Source organism: Trichogramma pretiosum, unplaced genomic scaffold, assembly GCF_000599845.2.
Source record: "Trichogramma pretiosum strain Unisexual culture from Peru unplaced genomic scaffold, Tpre_2.0 scaffold1, whole genome shotgun sequence".
NCBI classification, from domain to species: domain Eukaryota; kingdom Metazoa; phylum Arthropoda; class Insecta; order Hymenoptera; family Trichogrammatidae; genus Trichogramma; species Trichogramma pretiosum.
The window spans coordinates 410064-435241 of record NW_019641703.1 but is presented as its reverse complement, the minus strand read 5'-3'; the positions used below and the strand labels follow the sequence as shown (position 1 = coordinate 435241).

Genomic DNA, 25178 nt, shown 5'->3' with positions numbered 1-25178 from the left:
AATGTCGGCAGAACATGTGATATTCATAATAAATATTATAAATAGAACAACGCAATTATAAATTTATATGTAATATAATGTAGCTTCGATATATATACGCACGTGCATGCTCATACATAACAAAGTTGACATAAGTTTGTTTACTTATAAATATAATAAATATATATCATAGCGTAATAGGAAGAAACACGTATGACAAGACTAGCTCACAAAAAAACCGTCAAGAGTCACATTCCATATTATTTTTCTATATTTACAGTAGGTATTCGATTTTTTTTTAGCCAGTCATCTCTTGGGTTTCCAAATGAACGTAGTCAAACCAACGTCCACGCGCGCGTTTTAGCATGAATAATACCTATTATCATTGCTCTTCATAATCCGCTTAATTTTTTTTTATTTTCGTAATATAATATGTTCAACTTAATGTAATTCTACGTAATCTAGCGTTCAATTTTTTTTCTGCCTCCCATAACATTAATTCAATATATTTTTTTGGCATACAGTCATGAAAACGTTTTTCTAATGTCGTCGAACTTAAATAATTAGAAAATTATCACATTTTTATTGCTGCACAACTATATGATCGCATAAAATCTAAATTATCGTCTGAATATAATATCTCAACGTTCAATAATTACAATAATAAGAATAATAATGCGATGGCAACGTTAATGGCGAATATTTATCGACCGTCGCTTTTTCGTCGGGTCATATGTATATTATACGCCTAAATGAGAATCGATTTGTGCACGTTTATATACTATACACTAATAATTCGATACTTACAAAAAAAGTCAACACTTACATTGGCGTTAGTTAAATAATTTTTTTCTCCTCATAAACTTTTTTTTTACGCAATGCTTGAAAAAATAAGCCAAGAAAGGGCCGAATCATTTTACATTCTACCAAGGTACTCGAGCTACGTTTTAATATTCAACAATTAACTAAGATTAAGCATTCAAAATATTTTTGTTACGTGAATGTAAATTACAAAGGAAAACAAGTTTTTGTTTTTTTTCGCATCTGCACGATAATTGCGCGAACGAGACGCAGCGTTTCTATAGTGTTCACAATTTTTTTTCTTTCTCACGAATATGACTAGTTTTAAAAAATCTCATCTATCTCTTACCGTTTAATAACTAACTAAACGATGGTTACTTGGTCGTACGTAAATTGTTTTATCTCACATTTGTACTGAGGAAGACAAATGGTCTGCGCAAAACTAAAGATTGTCTCACGATTGTACGAATTATCAAGATCCGTCGGTATCTGATCGCTACACGATCTACCTGTTATCTATCTATAGTTTTTATTCTCTGTCTAGTCACGCGAACACTACTTTATCAAATTTTATATTTCCATGTAAGTCGTACAAAATTTTTCGTAGTAAATTTTTGTAAAATATTTGGGTATAGAATATTTCCTCATTTTTTTTCAGGTATAAAAAGATATAATTTTTTCTGGAAAAAATTGATTATCCACAACTCAGAATGGTCCTTTCGCCTATCTAATCTTTTATACTACGGTAATTTTGTTTCTTAACTCAGTTAAATGCGAGAAATTTTCTATCGTTCATCTAGCGATATACTTCTAATGGACAAAAAAGCCTCTAAGCAATTTTATAGTCAAGCTTTCTCGTGATTATACGCATTGTCGCGTGGCAAATATCTTTACACTTATAAGCTGGCTGATATCGAAAACAATTAAAATTTTTTCGAGTCAATGGGCCAATACATACGAATTTGCTCGACTTCTACATAAGAGCGGGATATCCTACGATTGTTTTTTTTTTCGGATTCTGTCAAAAAATTCGTAATCACAGATCGGACATGTCAAGGTTTACACAGTATGTAACGACAGCACAAGGTTGATGAGTCGAAGGCAAGGCCGAAATTGCAGTTCGCTCGAATCTACGTGATTTTTCGACTCGAATCTACGTGATTCGAAGCGCACTCGCAGAGACACACAGAGAGCTCTTGGAGCTCAAAAATTCCATACGATACAATTATAGGCGTGTGTGGTGGAGAGAGGAATCTCGCGGAATTATCGCAATCACAGCTTGTCACAACACAACGATTATTACATCGATCATCTCACGCACGATACATTCATTAATAATATAAATCGCTCGTTTCGTTTTCTTTTCTTTTTTTCGGTTTTCTCGTGTTTCAGTTGTTGTTTTTACAGCTCGTCCCTGAGAATGAGTATGGAGCGTCTCGGGGGCACGCGCTGCGCGGCGATCTCCTGGAGCTTTGCCAGACTGAGCGATCAAATGAACGAGGTCGGATCGTTCTCGGCGATGCTGTTCAGTCGCGCCGGCAGATTATTCGGCCGCTGGGCCAGACAGGCCCTGGCGGCTGCCACCGAGCGCCTGTGGCGTCGACGCGACGACTCTGTCGACGAGTGCTTGCGTCACATGTAGGTCGGCTTGACTTTGTACGCCTTCTTCCAGATCTCGCACAGGCAGACTGTGCTGTGGAACCTGTGATTGAAGAGAGAAAGATTAAATTTGACGCGATAGATGCATTGAATACAGCGATTAATGTATCATTAGTAGAAATTATTAACATTTTTAGGCTAGTTTTTGGCCAACGAGAAAGTTTCTTGAAGTTAAAAAGGCTACTAGAATACTAATCAACATACTAATCAAAAGTGTAAAGTTATAATTAACAATAGTTATAACTTTATAATAGTTATAACTTTATCACTTTCTAATACAAATCTTTTTTATTTTTACTTCACTTATATATAGTTATTTTACTTTGTCACTTGCAGGTTTACAGATAAAGCCACACACCATCTAGTGGTCCTGGTATGCCTATTAAAAACTGCTTCCAATTTTTTGAAACAGTTTAATTGTCATTTTCATGTTATTTAAAATTCGCTTACTATTTTTAGCAAAATTGTAGTTGGAAAATAGATAACAACAAGCCATTTAATAATTATGTATTTTAAAACATTTTAAATGGTAATTTGTTACGGTTTATTAAGTCAAGTATAATTTTGTGCCTTGTTTATCAGGGTACGTACCTGTAGAAGATAGCCAAGGGCATAGATACGTGAGTGATGATGGTCCAGGCCCACAGGCCGTAGAAGTGCAGCTGCACGGGATGCGACTCGGCCCTGGACTTCTCCAGGGTGTTGATGGCCCACATGGCGAGATTGGTCACCAGCAGGAACGTGACTATCTCGCGGCCGGGTTTGCGCTTCATGTGGTCGGCCGTCGACACGGAGCGCCTCGAGGCGTCCAGAATGAAGATGGTCTGGCAGGTGGTCTGGACGACGCTCGCCAGCGCCGTGATCAGCACGAGCACCGTGTGCTTCTCCAGGGTGAAGTGGCTGCCGATTATCGTGAAGGTCGAGTAGATGAACATGCCGGTCTGCGCGCCCACGAGCAGTATGTTGTCGAGCTCGAGATTGCGGCTGCCGTCGTAGCGCAGCTTGCGCATGCGACACATGCCGACGAGGGTGGCCAGGGTCGACATGCCGTACAGGGTCAGCTCGCAGATGTTGACCTCGGTCACGGCCAGACTGACGAGCTCGGGTCGCGAGGTCAGCACGAAGAACAGGATGAGCGAGATGATGGTCAGCACGAGGATGAGAATGCCCAGGAACAGACCCTTGTGGGCGCCGGCGCAGTCCACGCTGTAATGATGGGGCGAGCGTCTGCACAATAACATCAAGACAACGGTCAAGTTTGTAAATAAACTGTGAACTTTTCGAACGTTTGACAAAAAAGTCTGGACTTTTCGGTCCGTCGTGATAGTTTGATATCTCAATGCGTAACCTGTAAGCTGATAGAAAATTGGAAACATTTTTTGTTACGATTAGAGATCTAGAGATATAGATTCAAGTTCTGCCGTATCTTAGTAGGCACCTTCGACCCGCAAAGCAAAAGAAAAGAAAATTTGTATATTGCCGCTATCCACTTTTTTGCTACTAATGTACTAATCAAACATTATATTGTCACTTGCGAGTGCACAATGCTCCATCTGTTAATAAAATCAAAAAGCTCACAATGAAATCTGATGCTTCAGATTGCCGTAACTCTTGTTATGATGCAAAACGAATTTTGAATTATTAATCCTTGCATTTTTAAACTCATTCAGTTCCTCTTCCCAACGTGCATAAAGAAGTTTGATTCTATAAAAAAATATTTTCCCTATCCCCGAATGATAATGTCGTTTCGGTGCAAGGAGTACTAGAAAGCACAGAGCAGACATCCATCATTACTTTATCCTATATATAATATACCTGTAGGCGTGGCTGTGGTGGCGGGCCGCCGCCGCTGCCGCAGCAGCCGCGGGCGGTGTGCGCGGCTTGCTGCTCGGCGACGTTTTACAGATGTTCTTCCACATGACGTAGAGTATGGCCGCGCAGATGAGACTGTACTCGATGGTGCAGGGAAACAAGAAGGGGCTGGCGTCCTGGACGAGCGAGCCCATGATATTGGTGCGCCGGCACTCGAACATGTGGTGCGGGCCCTTGAGGCCGCGCGGCAGCCGCGAGTGATGCTCCGCGGCGACGTGATGCACGTGGCCGGTGCCGGTGCCGCCGCTGTTCAGATGTATGTGGCCGGCTTTCGTACCTGCGTGTGCACATCGTTATAGGGTTAAGCTTCGATCGATGCGTTCGTTCGAGTTGGAAAAATTCTTTCGATCTCTCTTTCTCTATGTCTAACCTAGCCTGTGCGAGATCCTCAAGGTGTTGTTCTCGGGATTGTAGAAGGTGAGAATCTCGTGCTTGGTCTCCTGGATCAGGACGTTGAGCCAGACCGAGAGATTCGTTCCGATCATGTGCATGAGCCCGAAGCGCGACAGCATCCTGTGACTGTAGACCTTCATTTGCTGCGAATTAACAAGAATAAATCATCGCGTTATTTATCTTTTCACTGGGAAAAACAATAAAAGAAGAAAAAAAAGTAAAATAAAAAAAGCTCAGCGTCAATGAGATTAAAGTCTATGCCCTCGAGCTGCCTCAAGTTCACGCTGGAATAATCCAATTATACCATAGAGAGACAAGGGTGTTGTACGTGCGATTTTAACGAAAACACCGTGACAACAACGGCGCAAATTTCATTAGTTTATTATTATTATACACATAATTCCGGGAACAACATAAGTCAAGTTTCTCTTTCTGCGGTTGTACACACGATCACAGGTTGCAGTACGCAAACGTTGCACGTATACGTGGGTATACAGAAACGAGGTACGCCGCGCGTGCGGTCGCACTGCGTCCGCAGTATATGATATAACTCGACTTTACCTACGAGAATAGGAAAAGGAGAGTCAGACTCGTCGGCATTGTATAATGTACACCATAAGTCGAGTGCGTTATTAGTTTGCACGCGCGTATGAACTACAAATCTTCCAACTTTTTCTCTTTGCATGTAACTGACTTTCTCACACGTTAAGGAAATTATTCGAAAGATCATTCAAATATGCTAGTCGAACAAGGGACTAAAATGCCACTGTCATATATAAGATCGACTATGAATATTGATATATTACTAAACCGTGCTTAGACTTATACAATTATTTTTACTTTGCCACTTGCAGATTTACATATAAAGACATCTGCCATCTCGTGATAGAGGCTGAAACTAGAATAATCCATTTAAAGTGGTTGAAAACTAGTACACATTGTTTGAAACAATTAAATTCAAGGTCATTTAAAGCATTTCTACCAGAGCTATTTGACGTTATGAAATTTTGCTCAATGTTCGACAAGCACGTTTGAATGCTTTTTCGAATAATTACCTAGACGTATGGAAAAGTAAGTTGTATGCAGAATACATAAAAGCCGCAAGCTCAGACAGTTCAGTTCAACTCACAACGGTATGAGTAAGCTAGGACACAAAAATTCTCTTCTTTATAATCACCCATGTACATCTGTTTGTTCGTATTGCGCGTACAATTATTTGCTCGCTTTTCTGAGCTTTCGTGCGACGATAAGGTTTCCCGAAGTTTTTGGTCCGCTCGCACGCGCCTATTCGTCTTTGACTCTTCTTTCTCGCTCGAAACAGCTCATTCGAATTGGTAAAATGGAAAATTGTTTTTCTCGGGCAAAGAAGGAGCGCAATAAAGTGTAGAGAAGCCTTTACACAGTCACCCATCAACGAGATAAACTTTCATCGTCGTCAGCCTCGTCGTCATTATACGAGAAAAAGTGGCCGCTTTTTGCGCGCAGAATACGACCCTCCAGGGTGCACATTTTACGTTATCAAAGCCGTAACAATTCACCCTAAACCCAATTCTCTCCAGCGGAGGCAGTAGCGCGAGTGCTTAAGAGTTAATTTTTCGAATTTTTCCCTACGCACGCGGTAGACTCTCGTTTTTTTTTTCTTTCATTCTCTGTCTCTCGTTCTTCTTCTCTTCTTTCCCTCGTAATACATATATTACTTTTGCAAGCGAAGCAGCGGCAACAGCAGCACCAGCGCACTGGCACCTTCGTCGACCCTCCGCCGCCGCCGCCGCCGCCGCACGCACGCACGATACGAAGGGGGAGAGGACGACTGCGTTAACGAGAAGAAACGCTGCTGCTGCCGCTGCTGCTACTGCTGCGCGAGAAAAGAACGAAGAGACAGAAAGAGCGAAAGTGGAAAGGCACTGGAGCGTGTTCAGCATCGGCAGTGTCTCCTCTCGTTCTTCTTCCACTTTTTTTTCTCTTCCTTCTCTCCCCCCGCATGAGTGTATGTCGTTGTCGAGCGTGCACAAAACCATCATCGTGGGTTGAGAGAGAGAGAGAGAGAGAGAGAGAGAGAGAGAGAGACCCCCTGCGCGTACACGCGTACATACGTGTGTGTGTGTGTGTGTGTGTGTGTGTAGTGTGCTTATACGCGAGGCGAGCTTTGCTTCTGTTTCATTAAACTAACGCGCTTGCAGTTTATGTATACAGGGCAAAGTGCCTCTACATATATATAGACCTCACCCTCCCCCTCGATCATTTGCCAATCGTTCGCAAACGATTTTCTTTGTTTTCTGTTTTCTTTGTTTACCTTTCTCTCTCTTACCTTGTCGTTGAGAAAGATAAAGTACATCTGTATGAAGATGAACGCCATCCTGGTGGCCGGGGTCAGGGCCAGCATGATGTTGTGGCACTTGGTGTTGCGCTCGAGCTCGAAGTACTGGCCGAACTCGAGGCCCGAGTAGATCATCGAGCCGACGCCGAAGGCCACCGCGCCCATGCGCAGGTAGAAGCTGCCGTAGTGCTGGGCGGGCTTGTGCTGCAGCTGGCCCAGGCTGCCGACGACGATGCCGACGTCGCCGCCGCCGCCGCGCTCGGGACTGTCGCTGTCGGCGCCGAGGCCGCTCGACGACTGCGACGAGTCGAGGTCCACTTCCTTTTGGTTTTCTATGGGGAGGGGTGGAGAAATGGATGCGTATTATTATGGTCTCGTGAACGAATTGCTGCTAGGTACAGATTCTTGTACTCACTGTTTTTGGATTTGCAGCACGTACAAGTGACGAGGTACATGATGACGAGGAATAGCATACTGCCGATGTAGAGGTACAGATAGAACGCCTCGTAAAACGATGGTGGTATGTAGGTGGAGATGACCTCGGCCATGGGAAAGGCGATACCCATGACGACCAGCAGTTTGCCGTACAAAGCGCTCAGTGTCGTGGAGAAGGCGTCGCTGTTTAAACATCAACGTAATTAGTCAATTTATTTACAATTCTTCTTCTGGTCGTATAAAGAATCATTGATTAAAAGTCGAAATTTGGAGGTATTCAGGGGAAGTATTCAACATTTTGATGGCCTGATGTCCAAATAACAAACATATATTAAAATATTCTAATATAAGTTATCATTATTTAGCTGCTTATATTAAAAACATTATTTCACGCATTTTCAATAACCAGAAAATGAAAAATTAACTGTTTCAAAAAATTAAAATCCGTTTTCAACTATATTCAATACGATAATACTATTTTAAACCTCCACCACTAGATGGCGAATATCTTTATCTGTAAATCTGCAAGTGGTAAAGTAAAAATAATTATATAAGACATGCACAGTTTTATTAAAGATATTTTGTATTTATTCTATGATATCCCTAGCCAAAAACTAGCTGCAAAATATTGAGCATTTTTGACAGGTATCCCGAGAGTCGATTTAAAATAAATGAACATTACGGATTCATCATTTTTTATCTACACGTGAAGTAAGGTCGAAGTGTAGAACAACGATTTTTACATTTTCTTTTTTTTACGAATACTCTGACGTTTATGGATATAAACGATATTGTCCGTTTAACCAATGAAGAAGTCATTTATCACTTTCAAAGCAGCGCTAGGCTAGGCGACGCGCTCCGCTGTTTCTCTCTCCCTTTTTTAAATCTCGCTCGTTCCTAATTATTATTCAAACTGGAATAACGTCACTGAAACATTATATATTTTTACTCTCGCTGTAACAATATATTGATTGAATAAAAATCACCGAAATGTTCGAATGTTTGTAACTTTCATTGCCATTATTTGATCAGATGAAGTTGCAAAGTGACGTGCTATTGTCAAACAAAAAATGTAAAGATTTCAATAACTGACTCGCATTTATTGCACTATCTCGAGCACGTGTGAAGTACATGTTTGATTAAATATACACAACTTGAGTGTCAAATAATTAAACGCACCGCGTCATGCAGAGAAAATCATTAAAAAAAAAAAAATGATGATAATAAACAAACAAATGATAAATCACAGAAAGTTTCTGGCAACTATTATCGTTTCTGAGTCTACCGCCACAATATAGATCAATATTATTCGACGAGTGGCTATAATATAACGTGTACGCTAACGGCAATTTCTCAGTTCGAGTGCGCCCGCCGAAGTTTCGAACTATCAGAGATTGATATCCTTTCGATGGAAAGTTTTCGATTATCAATTCTTCTTCTTTTTTTCCTTTTGTGTGCGATATTAAAGCGCACTCTCTACTACACACAGAGAGGTCTGAATTCGTTTTTTATATCGGTTACCATGTTATATACCGTTGAAACTTTTAGCGTGTATTACACATAGGGCCGAGCTTCATCGGCTAGACTCACTATTTATATTCCACGAAGTAATGAAATTATCTCGCTTCAAGTTGCACTCGACCCTCTTTAACGTGTCTATAACGATGCGAGAGAGGCATGTATACCGATGTGTATTGGCCTATAGCCGACCTGTACCAGTTAGGTAGCGTAAATTGAAGTGCACACATTTCTCGCGTCAAATTGCCCTCGCACGCTACCAGAGAGCAGTCTGAGAGCGAGAAATTTCGATGCGCACACGATCGCGAAGCAAATTATCGCTTCGACTAACGCGATCGAAACGAAAGTAAATTAAGGAAAAAAAAAGTACTACCACTCACCATCCCGAATGCTTGTAATGGCGATCCGTCGTCATCTCCAATTCGAGATAGTTCGGCACCGGGTAGCACACGGCCGGTATCATGGACTGCTGCTGCTGATTTTGACACAGCGCCAGGGCGTACTGGGGCAACAACGGCTGCGACTGCTGCGAATTCAGATCGCTCTTGAGAGTGTCGTTGCCCATCTGACTCTGATGATGATGCTGACTGTGATGGTCATGGTGATGATGTTGATGAAGATGGTGTTGCTGCTGATAATTGCTGGCTTGGCTGGTGGTGCCGGTGTTGTTGAGGGCGCGCTCGGTGCTGTTGGTGCTGCCGGTGGTGCCGCCGCCGCCGCCGCATCCGGTGCCCACGACGCCACCGCCGCTGCCGCGAGTCGGCGAGCTGCTGCTGTGACGCGACAGCGTCTCCGGCGAGACGATCACGGCCGAGGGCGAGGCGGGCGATGGCAGGGTCGCGGGTAAGCCCGGCCAGCTGTGATGAGAAGAAGAAGATAATCAGTAAATGATGAGGTATTCATGCAGTCGTAAAAATTAAAAGTAATCCAACTATTTTTTTTTCCATTTCATTCTATGATGATGAACAAATAATATTTTTAGAGTGAAAGTTGACGTTGCTCCTTGTTAATCTTGTGCATTAGATTATAATTCATCTCTTTGAATGAAAGAAAAAAATGCTTGTATCCAAATCAAAGTTACACAAGCGCACAAGCGCGCCGACGAAGGCATAAAAGCTCGCGTAGGGGGCAAGCACGCAAACGAGAGACAATAGCCCGGCGTGTGCGGTACAACGTGTCGGCGGCGACGTTGCTAAGAAATAAAGGAGGAGCGAGAAAAAAAAACGTGTAAAGCATCGCGTCGCGTGCACGAGTGCCTGGTTAAAGGCTGCCGCTGCTGCTGCGGGGACACGACAAGTTCGAGATCAGCGTTTCGAGTGTCTATACATTGGAGTCGCGCATCTGCCATTGTATCTTTGATGCAGCACGCAGTCCTTGCAAAAGCTCCCTGTCTTACATTATATACGTTGCCTGTTACTTATATTTTTCTCGATGGACTGCCTGCGACAACGTTTTTTTTTCCTTGTCTTGTCGAGTGTACTCCTCGGGTACAGGGAATACAAAACTTCGAGCTTACGCGCGTTTTCATACGTCGCGTGAATCCTAGATCTGTTCAGTAATCCGGAGCAAGCAATTTTTCCACGTGTCAAAACTCGTGCGATCTAGCGCGTTATAATTTCCTGTTGCCGTTTGAATGATCGAATTAGAAGTTAATTTCAATCGAACGAGGCCATTAATAATTGAACTCAAAATTTGCTTTCATTTAAACAATTATTTCAATTTTGCTACTTGCAGATTTATGGAAAACGGTAATCGCCATCTAGCGGTGAAGGCTGGCTTAATTATTGAATTTTCAAAAGATTTGCAGTTAAAGAATAATAAAAATTCGTATTAAAACATTAAATATCAATCTAAATTTTTGAATTTGAGTCTAGATCTAAATCGATTTCGTTCAGTATTGCATTAAAAATAACGTATAATTATTCATAAATACATTCATTTTTATTAATTCTATCGAAAAAGTATTTTACGTAAATTATTTCTTTTTTCATACAGTTAACAAATATATTTATTGTTAAAAAAGTATTATCAAAACTCTTTTTCTCAAATTGTATTTTAAATTGATGTGGCGAGAATCGAATAAAATAACCAATTAAGCGCCGAGCTTGCGAGAGAGTGAAAAAGCTCCGAACGAATTTCGTATAGCGCTAGGCATTAAAGCAATTTCGAATCAAGTGCCAAAGCTCCGAATGCTCACACTTTGTGTCTGTGTGTGCGTCGGTGTGAAAGCGTTCGACGCGCATCATACACGATCAGTTCTGTCATTGTAAATGTCGAGAGAAAGAAAGTGCGGCGCGGCATTATACGCGACAAGTGCAATTCAATTGAGCGCGCTCGCGCGAGCCCGATCGTACGGAAGCACTTGATCCGTACGCGAGATGTGCATTATAATTCATTCACGGCGAAATTGATCGGGCGTTTCGCGATCGTATTTTAAATTTTTTGCGCGAAGAGTACTCGAGGCGATGACTTAAAAAAAGACGAGATTGAATTTTCCCAAGCTATAAGATTTCCGCTTACGAAAATTGTGGTGATAATCAAAAATTTTATCTTTTTTATTTCGTTCTTAAACCACGATCAGATATTGCTATAGATATCTCTGTAGATAGCTCGATTTTATTCTCAAGCTGCTGGGTATTACCAATTAAAGCGTGTAAATATAAAACAAAAACATAGCACTAAAAGTATAAAAAGACGAAAAAAAGAAGAGGTGGAGGAGGAGGAGGAGGAGGAGAAATAAAACGTAAGTATACGTCGCTACAAGTACCTCGAAGACTGTTCCCTGATGAGCATTATCCGGCTCGCGATCGTCTCCGCCGACGGAGATCAGCAGCCACGGCGCGTCTATACACGCTGCGCACTACTTAGTGCTGCTCTCCTTATAGTATAGCAAAAAAAAAGGCCACACACTGTATGAACGAGTGAGCTAGTATACACGGACGCTTTCGTCGCTCGCAAGCGTGTCGCAGCACGATGACAGAGCTCTTAACACCGTACTATTATGATTATGATATATTTTCTGTATTATCGCACGCCGAAAGCTGACCGCCAACTGCGCTTAAAAATTTCTATACAGCCGAGCATCCAACTCTCGTCGCTTATATATACGGAATGATATAACACGCGTGACACGTTTGATAATGTATATAAATGTGTGAATGTGTGCGTGTGTGTGTGTGTGTGTGTGTGGATGGTCGATGAGCGTCAACGACAGGGCCTATCTGTGTCTGTGCGCGCGTGTGTGTGTGGGTGTCCCCCTCCGCGCGTGCACATTGCTACTGATGCCCGTGATCTGCGTGGCTCGCTTTAATTCGACCATAATATATAGTGCGACGATGTACATAAGTCTGCGCGTGTCGTCGACGATTTTTCATATAGATTATTGTAAAGAGACGATAGTATAGTTGCAAGGCTAGTCGTGGACTCTTCATGAAAAAGAAAAATTTTTTTCCCTCGATAATTGGAAAGATACTGGGTTACACGTGAACGAATCGCACAATCGCTTCGTATTTCACGCAAAGATGACTCTTGACGAGCGAAATGCACAGTGTAGTTTTGGTTCACCTGAAAGAGATCGCCTTTTTACAAGGAGAAAAAGCTCCTTTCTTTTTTTCAGACGTAGTACAGAAAGGTATACGTTCTTCCGCTTTAACCAGAAGTTGATGTACATACCAGAGCTCGCATTCTTTTCGTCTATAATCGAGCATGTGTGGGGCTTCGTACGATCGCAATATTTTCACCGGGCACGCGGGCATTCGGCAATAGACATACACTCGTGAGAAAACAACATCAAAGTTCGCGGTTCATTTTTCTATATACCTGCCGCTTCATCGCTGCACAAAGGACGCGGCAATATTCGTATACACATGCAAAAATCGATTACGTATGTATATATGCCGAGAGAGAGAGAGAGAGAGAACGATCAGACGAGAGCAGGTTTTTTGAGCTTCGGCACTGTTTCGTATACGTGAACGAAATGTATATAATATAAAATAAAAAAAGAGGTGCTGCTGCAAGCGCGGCCTACAAGTGGATAACCGGCAGGCATTCTACGCTTCTCTGCGCGCGTTTGAACATTTTTTCACTTTAGTTTTCCAAATTATATTATACCGCCATCGACGATGTAAATAAAAAATAATTGACTCCGTGTGGTACACGCGTGCGTGGATAAATTAATTTTTCGAAAAATAATTGATACAAAACAATTTTATTTTTTTCTTTTACACGAAGATCGAGTTATTCCCGGTACGTATAGTTCGTTTTTATTTTTATTAATTATCTCCACACACTGACCCGCGCACGATCGAGTTTGTTGCGCGGAAAATTGAAACTCTGTGAAAAACAAGAAAGAAAAAAAAAGTCATTTTACCGTCTGCTACGAGCAGCAGCATTCTCTCGCGGTATATAAGTCAGGAAGAGCCGTATACGGGAAATACGGCATCCGAGCCTGCTGAGCGAGCTCTAGCTGCCTGAGAGAGTTTCGAAACACCGATATTCTGCTGTGAGCTAGAGCTAGAGCTGTGCAATGGAACTTTGCAATCTGCGCTTTCGATATCCTGTGTGTGTGTGTGTGTGTACAGTGTATACGTCAACGTGTGGCGTCGACGGCGCGCAGTTATCCATTTCCTCCTTCGAACTTTAATGTAGGTTACCTGCGCTCTTTCGATATATATATTTTTTTCTTTGCTTTCCACCGTGCACAATGTTATTATCGTTGACGCGCATTAAAAGCTCAAAGCCTTATAACACGCGGGTGACATTATAGCGGGAAAATTGGAAATTTTAATCGATTTTGCGCGGCACTGCGACGTTACAACGCGCTGAGTATAATGTATGCTACGAGAGGACCGTTTGTGCCCGAGACTTTGCGGCTTAAATAGTTGTTGACACTTTAACCCATTAGCGCCCAGCCGGACACTTTTTTCAACTGAACTTTAGGCAAAAATCTTTACTATTCAGAATTTTGCTAAAAATTAACGATTTCATGTATCTAACGGGAAATTTAATGCCCTTTTCGAATATGGCTTCAAAATTAATCTTAAAATTATTGTTCAAAAGTTATAAACAATTGAACAAAAAAAAACACGAATTTAAAAAAAAAAAATTGTCTTCAACTCGAATTTTAAAACAGAAACAGGCTTGATACTTAGGTCCCGAGCACATTAAAGGTGTCCATGGGATGTAAACTGAAAATCCCAATATCCATAATATCGGAATTGGACATTTTTCATAAAAAAATGGCGCTTCGTAGAAAAAAGACCGTATATGAGCTAAACCAATTTTTTTACATGACAAGGATGCATTTAGGAAAAAAAGTTATATTGAAAAAGTTCTTAGAATTGTTCAAAGAACAACCCTGAATTTTTTCAGAATTTTTGGTGAAAATTTTTGAATTTTTCGAATAATTTTGGATTTTTTGGATTTCATCATTTTCCGAAAATTCAAAAATTTTCACCAAAAATTCTGAAAAAATTCAGGGTTGTTCTTTGAACAATTCTAAGAACTTTTACAATATAACTTTTTTTCCTAAATGCATCCTTGTCATGTAAAAAAATTGGTTTAGCTCATATACGGTCTTTTTTCTACGAAGCGCCATTTTTTTATGAAAAATGTCCAATTCCGATATTATGGATATTGGGATTTTCAGTTTACATCCCATGGACACCTTTAATGTGCTCGGGACCTAAGTATCAAGCCTGTTTCTGTTTTAAAATTCGAGTTGAAGACAATTTTTTTTTTTTCAATTCGTGTTTTTTTTTGTTCAATTGTTTATAACTTTTGAACAATAATTTTAAGATTAATTTTGAAGCCATATTCGAAAAGGGCATTAAATTTCCCGTTAGATACATGAACTCATTAATTTTTAGCAAAATTCTGAATAGTAAAGATTTTCGCCTAAAGTTCAGTTGAAAAAAGTGTCCGGCTGGGCGCTAATGGGTTAATCATTTAGGTAACAAACAGAGAGAGAAAGATGGAGTGGAGTGGAGCACTCGAGTGAACTCCTGGCTTATGCGGTAGCGTCTCCAAGATTTTCAATTAATTCGCAACTCTCACAGTTGCTTTGTGGCTCTCTTGCTCTATCGTCGGCACGAGCCTTTGTCAATATACTCGAGCAGCATAGTGTAGTCTCGCTTGTTACTCCATAACATCGATTCAATTTAAAGCCCCCGGAAGCTAGAGTGTTCCGAATTAAACGTATACAATTTATCAAAATTAAAATATCCAGGGATTAATTACGATTTATAATTAATACAATAATAATAGAATCATTGCACTCACTCCATGGTGAGTTTGTCTTTTTCCGCTTCCTTCTTCGCAGCCGCCGCCGCTGCAGCCTCTCGCCTGGCAGCCTCTAGAGCGTCCTGCTCCTCCTCGAGCCTCAGCTCCTCCGATGCCTCCTCGGGTATGGTGGCGATGTCCTCGCTGACGACGGGCAGCATCGCGTCGTTGTCGTTGTCCATCGACTCGGCCAGCAGCTCATCGAGATTGTCCGTGGGCCTCGTGACCTCCTCGATGTCCGAGTCTATGCCCTGTGTGTGTGAAAAACACGATGTAATGTATTACCCATTGCCGTTTCGAAATAACGAGGAAGAGATCGCGCGGATACCGTGAACAAATTGATGACGTAGCTTTTTCCGATGCACGAAAGATCATCTCGAGCCGCGGGGGAACAATCGGACTTACAATTCAAATCGATTTATCTGTATGTACGCGGACGCAGCGGCGGTGGTAGTAGGGTCGTCGCGGCACCCGCCTCGCTGGCTGATTTGGATTTATTGCCTATCCGCAAAGCCCGAACAGACGGCCTCTACTTGTGCTTCACGAGTTTCATGCGCGTATAATACATTCACGCACGGATCAAAGTTTCTCGTCGATAGAAAAAAAAGGATCAAGCCGCGTTTAACTTTTTCATTGATAACTTTGATAATACAATAAATTTTAATATCGTTGCGAATGTCATCTCTATGTGGCGGCGATATTGAAACTTGCAGCTACGGGGTGATTGCTTTTCTCTCTTTCTCTTTTTGCTCTGCCGTCGCCGCCGCGAGCATACGTATGGCTATATATTATGGATTCACGTTGAGTGTTTTATTTTATTATTATTATACATTATATACCTGAGCAAAGTCCATGTAAAATGAATCCCTCGAGTCGGAGCTGCCACGGCGTAGCCGTAGGCTCAAGTCCGGCGAGCTCTCGCCCATCTTTCTTGGGACGCTGCTGCTACGTCGCCGTTACTGCTGCTTTCTCGGGGTTATATCCTCTTCCTCCCTTCTCTCTATCGCTAACCTGTCTAGAGAGTTTCTCCGTTTCACTCCGTGAGTATAGTAGCCGAAACTTTCCCTTTCCTCCTCCTCCTCCTTCTTCTGCACTTTTTGTTCGTCGCCGGGACTCGTTGGAATATATATATCCTTTAGTTATTCGTACGTCGCATCCGGAACTTTATTGCGGGCGCGGCCAAAACAAGATCTGAATTTTAAAAGAAATCCGACCCTGAAAAAGACACATGGGAGAATGAGTTCTGGCGTGGTGCATAATATTATTCAGAGTGGTTCATTGTTATTATTGTTATTTTATTCCTAACCTCTCGTTACACTTTTTGTTTTGAACAATTTAAACTTACATCCGAAAGTCGCCTAGTGTGTAATAATCGCTATTTACGCCTCGCACACGCTGCTGCACGGGCAACAAAGACAACCATTGTCTTCACGCGACAGTCTTTTTTTTTCACTTTTCTCGTACTATATAAGGTAGCCACCGCCGTCGTTATATTGCCATACAAACGGGTATGACCATCAACGCTCAGGACGGCTTACATAACCCATACACACACACACGTATACACACGTGAGTAAACAAAGATTCTTCTTTCTTTTTTTTCCTCTTTCTTTTTTCTGGTCTCAACATGCAAGGGACGACGGTTCGTGTGCCAGAGATGAGCTTTTTTTTCATTTCGAGGCTAGACGAAAAAAGAAAAGGCAAAAAAGACCGCGCCACGACAAGTAGTTGAGTCCGCGTGTGGTCAGACAAGAGCAAGAGGGTAAGAGGTAGATGTTTTTACCTTTTTTCACCCGGGCATGAAAGATAATTGAGATACATGCGATGTACGAGTGTCGTTGCGTGAAGAAACAGACGAATATTTCTTTTTTGCGAACGCGGATTACGCTAAAAGAATCTTTTTATCGTTACGTGTTATTTTAAGAAAATGTAACTTGTTATTTCAGTAGTCCGTCCAACTAATCATTTGCACCTTTCTGATTTCATCAACAGATGGAGTATTGCAAATCCGTAAAAAGGAAAAAAAGTTCGTAGGTATAAATATAAAAAATTTTTCGAAAACATTACTGTTGAAATGTCCATTGGTGACGAAAGCAACCAAATGATAGCATTCAAATATCAATAAATTGGAATATTCTATGATTACAGAAATCGGACTAACTTGAATTAACTAAGCTCTAAAGAAAAACGAAATATCTCTCAAGGAATATAAATATGCTACAAAAATTACTACACATCAACTTTGGGCCACTTTTCCTGTCGAAAATAGCGATTTTTGCAAGCGAATGAGGTAACATAGTAATACGGTATTTCTGTCCGTGCTCAAAAATTTTTTCATTATTAAGCAAAGCATGAAGTGTAACGCCTTAGTACTAGCTTACAATAATGAATGAATTCGCTGGTGGTGACGACGGGAAAAGGCTGGTTGACCCTAGAGAAGCTGTAGACCCACATGATATCTGGTATATATTAACTTTTGAGTCCGAATTTCCTACGAAACGGTGCGTGTATCGTTGCGCACTGCCGAAACGGGTATGGAGTTTCGGCGCGTGCAAAAATGATGCCAGAGATTGAGTGGCTCTCGAAAATTCACGCAATTATATACTGGCGCCCACAATCTTGAATCATCAGTAGTCGAAAGATAAGCGAATTTTATTGGTCTTATCCCATGATCGTTTACTTGAGCTACAATTAGGCTTCTACCTTGGGTATCATCTATTTATTGCCCGGGAGTATATTGTGCACATGTGCTCTTTAAATACTCTCAAAGTGCCTCGAGAGCACATGTACATTATTTTATTATTTTAATCAATTTCAAATTAAACTCGTCGTAACGAAGAGCAGCGGCGTATTTTGAATTCGAGATATAACACTATCGACTGCGTATGACTTTTCGACGCCTTCGCGGCGGGGAAATAAACGTGATAATCTTCTATTAACGGCCTGTGAATTGCCTTTTCAATTTATACATAAACGCGTCCACGTCCACGTCCACGTCCCTCCCATTCGAATCCAATTAGATACTGCGCGTCGCGTGAAAAACAAAATAAAAGCAAATCAAACCTATAGTACCGCCACTGTCGCTGTTGCTGTCACCCATTGCGTATTCGTTGTCAGAGTTGGCCCGGCATACGCACCGTAGGGACAACAAAATCGAAAGGGTACCGCACGACGTAACAGAACGAGTATATACGTATACCATTGCATTTATATTGGCTCGGGACGCAGGACATTTTTTTTTCTTCACCTCTTCTTTTGCAATTTTCACTTCTGTCATTCTTGGGGCTTCTGTAATTACGCGCGCGGCCGGCTCGCCGGTCGACAGGAGAGAAAAAATAATAGTAATAATCCACGCGAGGATCTGCGAAAAAAAAATGACGCGATAGCTTGCGTAATGAGAACAAGAAGAAAAAAGGAAGATCGGAATGCCATCGGATGAGCAAAAAAAACGAGGACGAGATGGATGAATTTTTAGAAATACCTACTCGTGGATAGAAAAGCGATAGAAAATTTGTGAAAATGAAGCGCGAAAAATGTACGAAAATTCGAACGAGAGATTTTTCGAGTATTTCGAAATTTTTGGTCCACGCGTGAATAAAGGCTCGAGCATAAACGAAGAACCCGTAAAAAAGAGGGAAGCGACATAAATAGTCAATCAAAAAGCTCAAAAGCGAATGTACTACGGGAGGCATCGTGGTCAAAGTCAGAAGTGGGCGAGCACGAGAGAGGGCTCCTGTCTGTGTGTATAGGCTTTTCCTGCTCGCTCTGCACTCTACTACTCTCTAGTGCGAGTACCAGATAACCAGACATTCAGAGGTCTGGCCGGGGATAGACACAGGGTATACACCCGCTTCTCTCTCTCTCTATAATATATTATACATACACGACGTATATGCATAATAGCTTTATAGCCGGCTCGAATCCATAAGCCCAAAGCGATCGAGCGAGGGAATAATTAGTGGGCAAGGAGGATGAACAATGGCATTTCCCGAGTCAATATTGCCTCTTAGGACGTAATTGTCTTTGATGCGAAAAAAGGATTCGTTAATTAATCGAATTTCATAATGATATATTGCTTTGTAAGCGTATGAAATTAATCGAAGAACGTTTCAATGAAAATCGTAGGAAGAGCGAAGAATTACATTTATTATACCAGTCCACTGTTTTAATATATTATTATCTCTCGAGTACCATGCAGACGTGTCAAGTTTCGGGCTTTATACTGTAGAAAAAGTTTTTAATGAGGCAAAGTTTGTTTTATTTAAATGAGCATTTTTGCGCGATATTCTCAACATCAAAATGAGGAAAATAAATCATCTAATATAATTAGTACTTTAAGAAAAAAATCAGTTGATTCGACAAATTTTGATTTTATATTAAATCGTACTTTATAGATCTTACTTAATATCGTATTGTATTTATAGATTGTATGCAAAAAATGTATTGGCATATGAAAGTTTCAATTGAGTAAATACATTATTTCTTTGACGAAATAATTAATCGAATCAATCAAATCTGTAATTTCATGAAAGAGTATAATCTTTTTTTTATTTTCGAATTTTATCCTAGATGGCGCATTAAGAACTCGCAGTAAGAAAGCTACAAATTTACTATATAAATTTCACTAACTTTTCAGGTTTAACAACTTGGCCTGTCATTAAATACTTCAACCATTCTCAATGCTTGGTCGGTCAAAATCGGGGCTTCGGCATAACCTTAACTGATATTTTTACAGATTATGAAACAAAATGATTATTTTAATAAGTTTTTTTAAAATTGATCTTATTTAATTGCATAATTTTGTTTAATGAATAAAATTTTTAATTGAATTTCTTTTTAGTATATGAAGAATAAGTATTTTTATTGAATTATTATAAGCAATGATAGCCATATTTTGAAAATTACACTCGATCATTGACACGTGTATCGGACTTTATGTGCAACAAATGCGCATATAGAACCGCGTGCAAAATTGAATTTCCACCTCAGCTACGCGCAGTTGTACATCGAACATATATATCGGACATTTCGGTACACGAAGTAATCGACGTCTGTCATTTCTCCTCCGATAATTTCCTCATCTCGCTGAAGTGTCAATTTCGATGTCAAAAATATCATGAACGCGGGCGTCGTGCGCGCGACAGGTTAACGCATAAATGTAAAAGTATATTTCATACATACTTGCGACGGCGGATACGAATGAGAAACATGGGGCTGAAATTCTTGTGGTGTATTACGCGCGATTTATGCACCCGAGCCCTTCTTTTTTGTTTCTGTCCAAGAAATATGCTACATGAAACGGGGAAAGTACGTCCTACATGCGCTCTGCTCGTGACAGAGAGCGACGTATGATAATAAAAAAATAAAAGCCGCGCGGAAAAATGCTCCAATTTTATTGCGAGGACGTAAAAAAGAGAAAGTGAGGGTTTCGAACTTACACGCGGATAATACTTAGAGGCTAAATTATCCGTCATCGAAAGCTTCAATGCCCGTTGTATTCTCGCGCGGGTACAGCTACGGAAGAAAATTATCGATCCGCATCGCCGCAACAACGCGTGCGTTCATAATGTTACGCGCGCAATCAACGCGCGGAAAATAAAGAAGTATAAAAGCTCGGGTTTAAAAGCTCGGCCATTTCTGGAAAATTTCACGACCAATAATATTATTATTAACTTCGGCCTATGCATATTTATTACCGTAGCTATTATGATAATACGCGCGCGCGAGAAGGAGATGATTGCCACGTATATAACCGGGATGTTTTTTTTGCTCTCTTATTATAGATGCAAGAAGTTCGCTCGAGCGCTCAAAAAACGAAGAAAAAAAAGGGCATAATAGACGCCGGTGACTCGATGCAGCAGCAGCAGTAGCAGCAGCAGTAGCAAACGGCTTGGGTGAACGACCGATGGAAAACTGTGCGGCGCGCGCGCTCTACGTCGCGCACTTAGATATGCGATAATTGCAGCGCTATGCGGAGTGAGATTGTGATGCTGCCGCTGTTTCTGCTGCTTCGGAGCTTTGGAGCGTGAAAATCTTGAGAAATTACAAAGAAGTACAAAATGAGAAATTCTCATAGTGCTGTTTGTCTCTACATAGCTCTAACGCAAGTCTTCGCTGAACATGTACGGATTATGCTAAGGTGTCTTGATTCTTTCCAAAAGTTACTCGTCGTCGAAAATTGAATTATTTTTTACATCTGCTACGTGCCACGTTAATGAAATTACGCCTGCGTCTGCTCGTTCAATTTATAGCTCTGCAGCAGCTAGTATAAGAGACGATAGAAAAAACTACTACATGTAAATGTGAATGCATGTGGCGTGGCTGGCTCGCTTCGTCTTTTGTTGTTGCTGCTCGTGACGTTGAACAAACACGATTTAACTGCACACCAGTCGATACACGTTACATAGTATATATTATACCCGTGGCCTGTGCAAGCACATGTACTGCACAGCAGCTTCTCTCCGCCGAGCGAGCTTTACATTGCGGAGACGAGCAGCTATTCATCTTGCTCATTTTTTTACACCCTCTCCTCCTGTGCGCGCACGTTATGTTTTGCTAACAGCATTGTAGCTCTCACGGCGCGTCATTTAATTATATACAGACTATTGAGTATAGGATTTTCACAGAGGCACGAGGATAATCGACGAGGCATTATGTAACACGTAACAGCCTTTTATCGTTATCGCGTGTCGCGTGCAGTTAGGGGCGCGCGCTGTACCGGGAGCTTTTTGTCGCGCGCGTTCAAAAGTCGGATCGATTAAATCCTGTACGTACACCGTTGATCGAGTTAACGATCGCGAAAGCAGTCGATTTTCTCGTTTCACGCGCGTGCATTAAGCCCGATTATGAACGTATTACAAGCTCCGAGGCGGCCTCCTGTGTATTACGCGCGTCGCAAGCTCTGTTGTCTCTCGCTCTCTCGCGGAGCTCCTTTTCGTCGTTATCTTTGTTTATCATCGTGCACTCTTGCACTGACGCCGACGCCGTTGACGCGTTGTAAAGGGGTATCGGGTTCTGGGACACGAGATGAAATTATGAAAATCACTCGAGCATCGGATTTCCCACAGAGCTTGCAGCCTCGAGCTTATATACTTGAGATATATGTACTCTAGCACGTCTGACACGGCCGGATGTGTGTGCTTTGGGTCTGCTCTGGATTCATAGCAAAGAGAGAGAAAGAGATTTTGCAAATAGAAAAAGCTTCTTTGTACACACACACATACACGCACGCGTTTAAGGACGACAGTCGAACAATGAGCGCGTGAAATATATGGAGCGCCGGCGTACCGTATTATATACATGATCTCTATGTTACACTGCACCTGAATGGACTATGAAGGGCTTTTTGAATCATCCCATGGCTCAGTGTAAAGCGAATACGTTATATGCGCATATATGTGATAAAAAGTTGGAAGAGGATGTCGAGCTTGAAAACTCGGTAATGCGCGTATTGTGCATTCGACGCTTTTTCCTCTCTCGCTCTCTCTCTTTCTCTCTCTCTTTCTTCTGTGCTCGAGCGTCCTACTACTATATACTGAGATTTTCTCGGGCGCGTTTTATATACATACGGACACAGGATTTGACGAAGTTTTTCTTTTTTTCTCTAGTCTAGTCTCTATCTCTTTTGCCTCATTGGAGCCGCAGAGTGCGCGCTTTATTTTTAATGAAGTGGATTTTTTTCAATCAGCTTTATGGAAAATAAAAGTTAGAGGTTGTTTGCATTCGTAGTTTTATTTTTAGTACGGCTATATGTACTATAACTATGATATATTATATTTAATACGACTATAATAAATTATGACAGGTATGAATTTCGACAGCTTACGTCCAAATAAAAATTTGATAGCGGCTTACGAAATACTTGAAGCCAACGATATCATTAGTCAAGATGCGGTCGTAAATTTCTTTTATCTCTCAGCGGTAGTAACAATTAAAACAATCCTCACGCAACTAAAATCATTGCGCTCGTAATCTGAGATCGACGGTTCAATTTCCTATCTTGTCTATTCGAAAAATAATATTTTCATGCATTCGATCGATACGTTAAAACTTTTGTTTTGTCAACTTACTCTTCGACTCGATTCCCATAGCGGCTCGCTCTCATGACAAATTTAACAACGTGCTGTATCGCCCGGAGTTAAGGCGTTGACGCCGACGTCCACGACGACGCCGTTTGATGTACAGCACACATGTACAGCATCAGCGGCACTTATAGCAGGCACCGACACACAAAGCAAGCACACCGTAAACTGAGAGAAAGGCTCGTACTTCTACACGTGCAAAGTAGTCCCGAAAAGCACAACCACAGCCACAGTCGAAGGCATCGCAACGTCTGATCGTTCGACAGATTTCTATAGAAACACGCGGCTATGTCGTTTTGATATCTTTGCGATAATCACCTATCGCGACGATACAGTAGTACGCGCTCGCGTGACCACATAACGTGTGTCTGTGTATGTTTTTTTTTTTTTTCACGCCGTCTCTCTTTTAATTCGAAAGAGCCGATCGGTGCACGACTTGTTGATACAAGGGCGCCGACGTCGCTGCGTCGACGGCGCAACAGAGAGACGCTGGCAGCAGCAGTAGCAGCATGCCGGCTCGAGTCATCGTGTGTTATACACACACACACACACGACGACGACGACGAGGGCGCGCGCGCGAGCCCCAAATGCCGCCCGGGTCCTCTGTCTCTTTCTTTCTCTCTCTCCCTCGCATCTGTGTGCTCTATCTCGTTCTGTTTTATCCCGTATCGTGGGTGTAAGAGCGAGTGCGTTGCGCAGCACACACACATACTCGCATGTATATATTGTATACCACCCCCGCTCCGGTGAGTAAGTATACAACACGGAACGCGCACAAAGACGACGACGACGCACCACCACGAATGGGACGTCGTCCTATGGGGCTTTTGCGCGATACTATACACCCCTCCACCTACACGTACACACACAGAACTCGTGCACGCGTAGAGCAGAGTCGATTCCCGCACAAGCGTTTCGTATCGTATATACATATACGAGAAACGAGAGGGAGAGTTTTCGCTCTCTCAGCTATACGTCTGTATAGCAGCAACGTATAATATCGCACGTAGGTGCGTTACTCGTGGTATAATATAGGTATAGGTCGAAGCGAGGGTCGTAGCCGCGAGAACAGACTTTCTCTGCTAGGCTACGATATATTATATGCATGGGGTTCAGGGGCGGAGATGAGTTTCGCGGTGCCGTTGGCAAGCACGTTTTATTGCCTTTGATTCCGCCTTTCTCGGAAGACAAATGCACTTGTTACTTAGCGATTAATTGTCGATTAAATTTTTTTTATCGTTTCGCAATCATCAAACGCGACGAAAGTTTATGTATTGTATGCACGATAAGCGTGCAAAATTTCATCGACGCTCTTGTCAACATAAACAATGAACTTTGTACCGACATGAGATCGCGACAAAAAGAGAGAAAAGTTCGAAACACAAAAGTACAAATCCATTCGTGCGAGTGGAAACGTTCTCTGGCGTTAATTAAAACAACTCTCGATACTATCACACACGACACACACACGCTCACGCACAAACTAAGAGACGTAAATATATGCGAAAACCGGGCTCCGATAAATATTTAAACGAGTGCGAGTCGAGTACATATTTTTTTTTTACTTTTTTATTCATTAAGAGCAAGATTGCCTTTCAATGATTGTCATGTATATACGTATATAAACGTATACGTAGTAAGTCTGTACGTTGTTTACGCGTGGGACGATTTGCGAGACCCAACAGGGACAGAGCAACATTTTTCTTTTGAATGACATCACACGCGTGATTATTAGTTGACGATAGACATGTGCGTCTCTTTATGCAAAAGCTGCTGCCGCTGCTGCAGTCGCGAGTGACGACAACGACGAGGCACCGATAAGAATAGCTTTTTTATTTTGCGGA

General features: G+C 41.7%; 1 protein-coding gene across 1 annotated transcript; it reads right to left on the bottom strand.

The window, feature by feature from the left end:
- Positions 1 to 1408: 1408 nt before the first annotated feature.
- On the bottom strand, positions 1409 to 23437 carry LOC106655611. The gene is made up of 10 exons (XM_023462735.1): positions 23323 to 23437; positions 16093 to 16468; positions 15254 to 15504; positions 9355 to 9831; positions 7437 to 7639; positions 7013 to 7353; positions 4682 to 4847; positions 4255 to 4588; positions 3031 to 3666; positions 1409 to 2482 (listed from the first exon to the last, which is right to left on the bottom strand). Exons 2-10 carry the CDS (start codon positions 16177 to 16179, stop codon positions 2413 to 2415), a joined length of 2565 nt encoding a protein of 854 aa, XP_023318503.1. The 5' UTR covers positions 16180 to 16468; positions 23323 to 23437; the 3' UTR covers positions 1409 to 2412.
- Positions 23438 to 25178: the final 1741 nt, after the last annotated feature.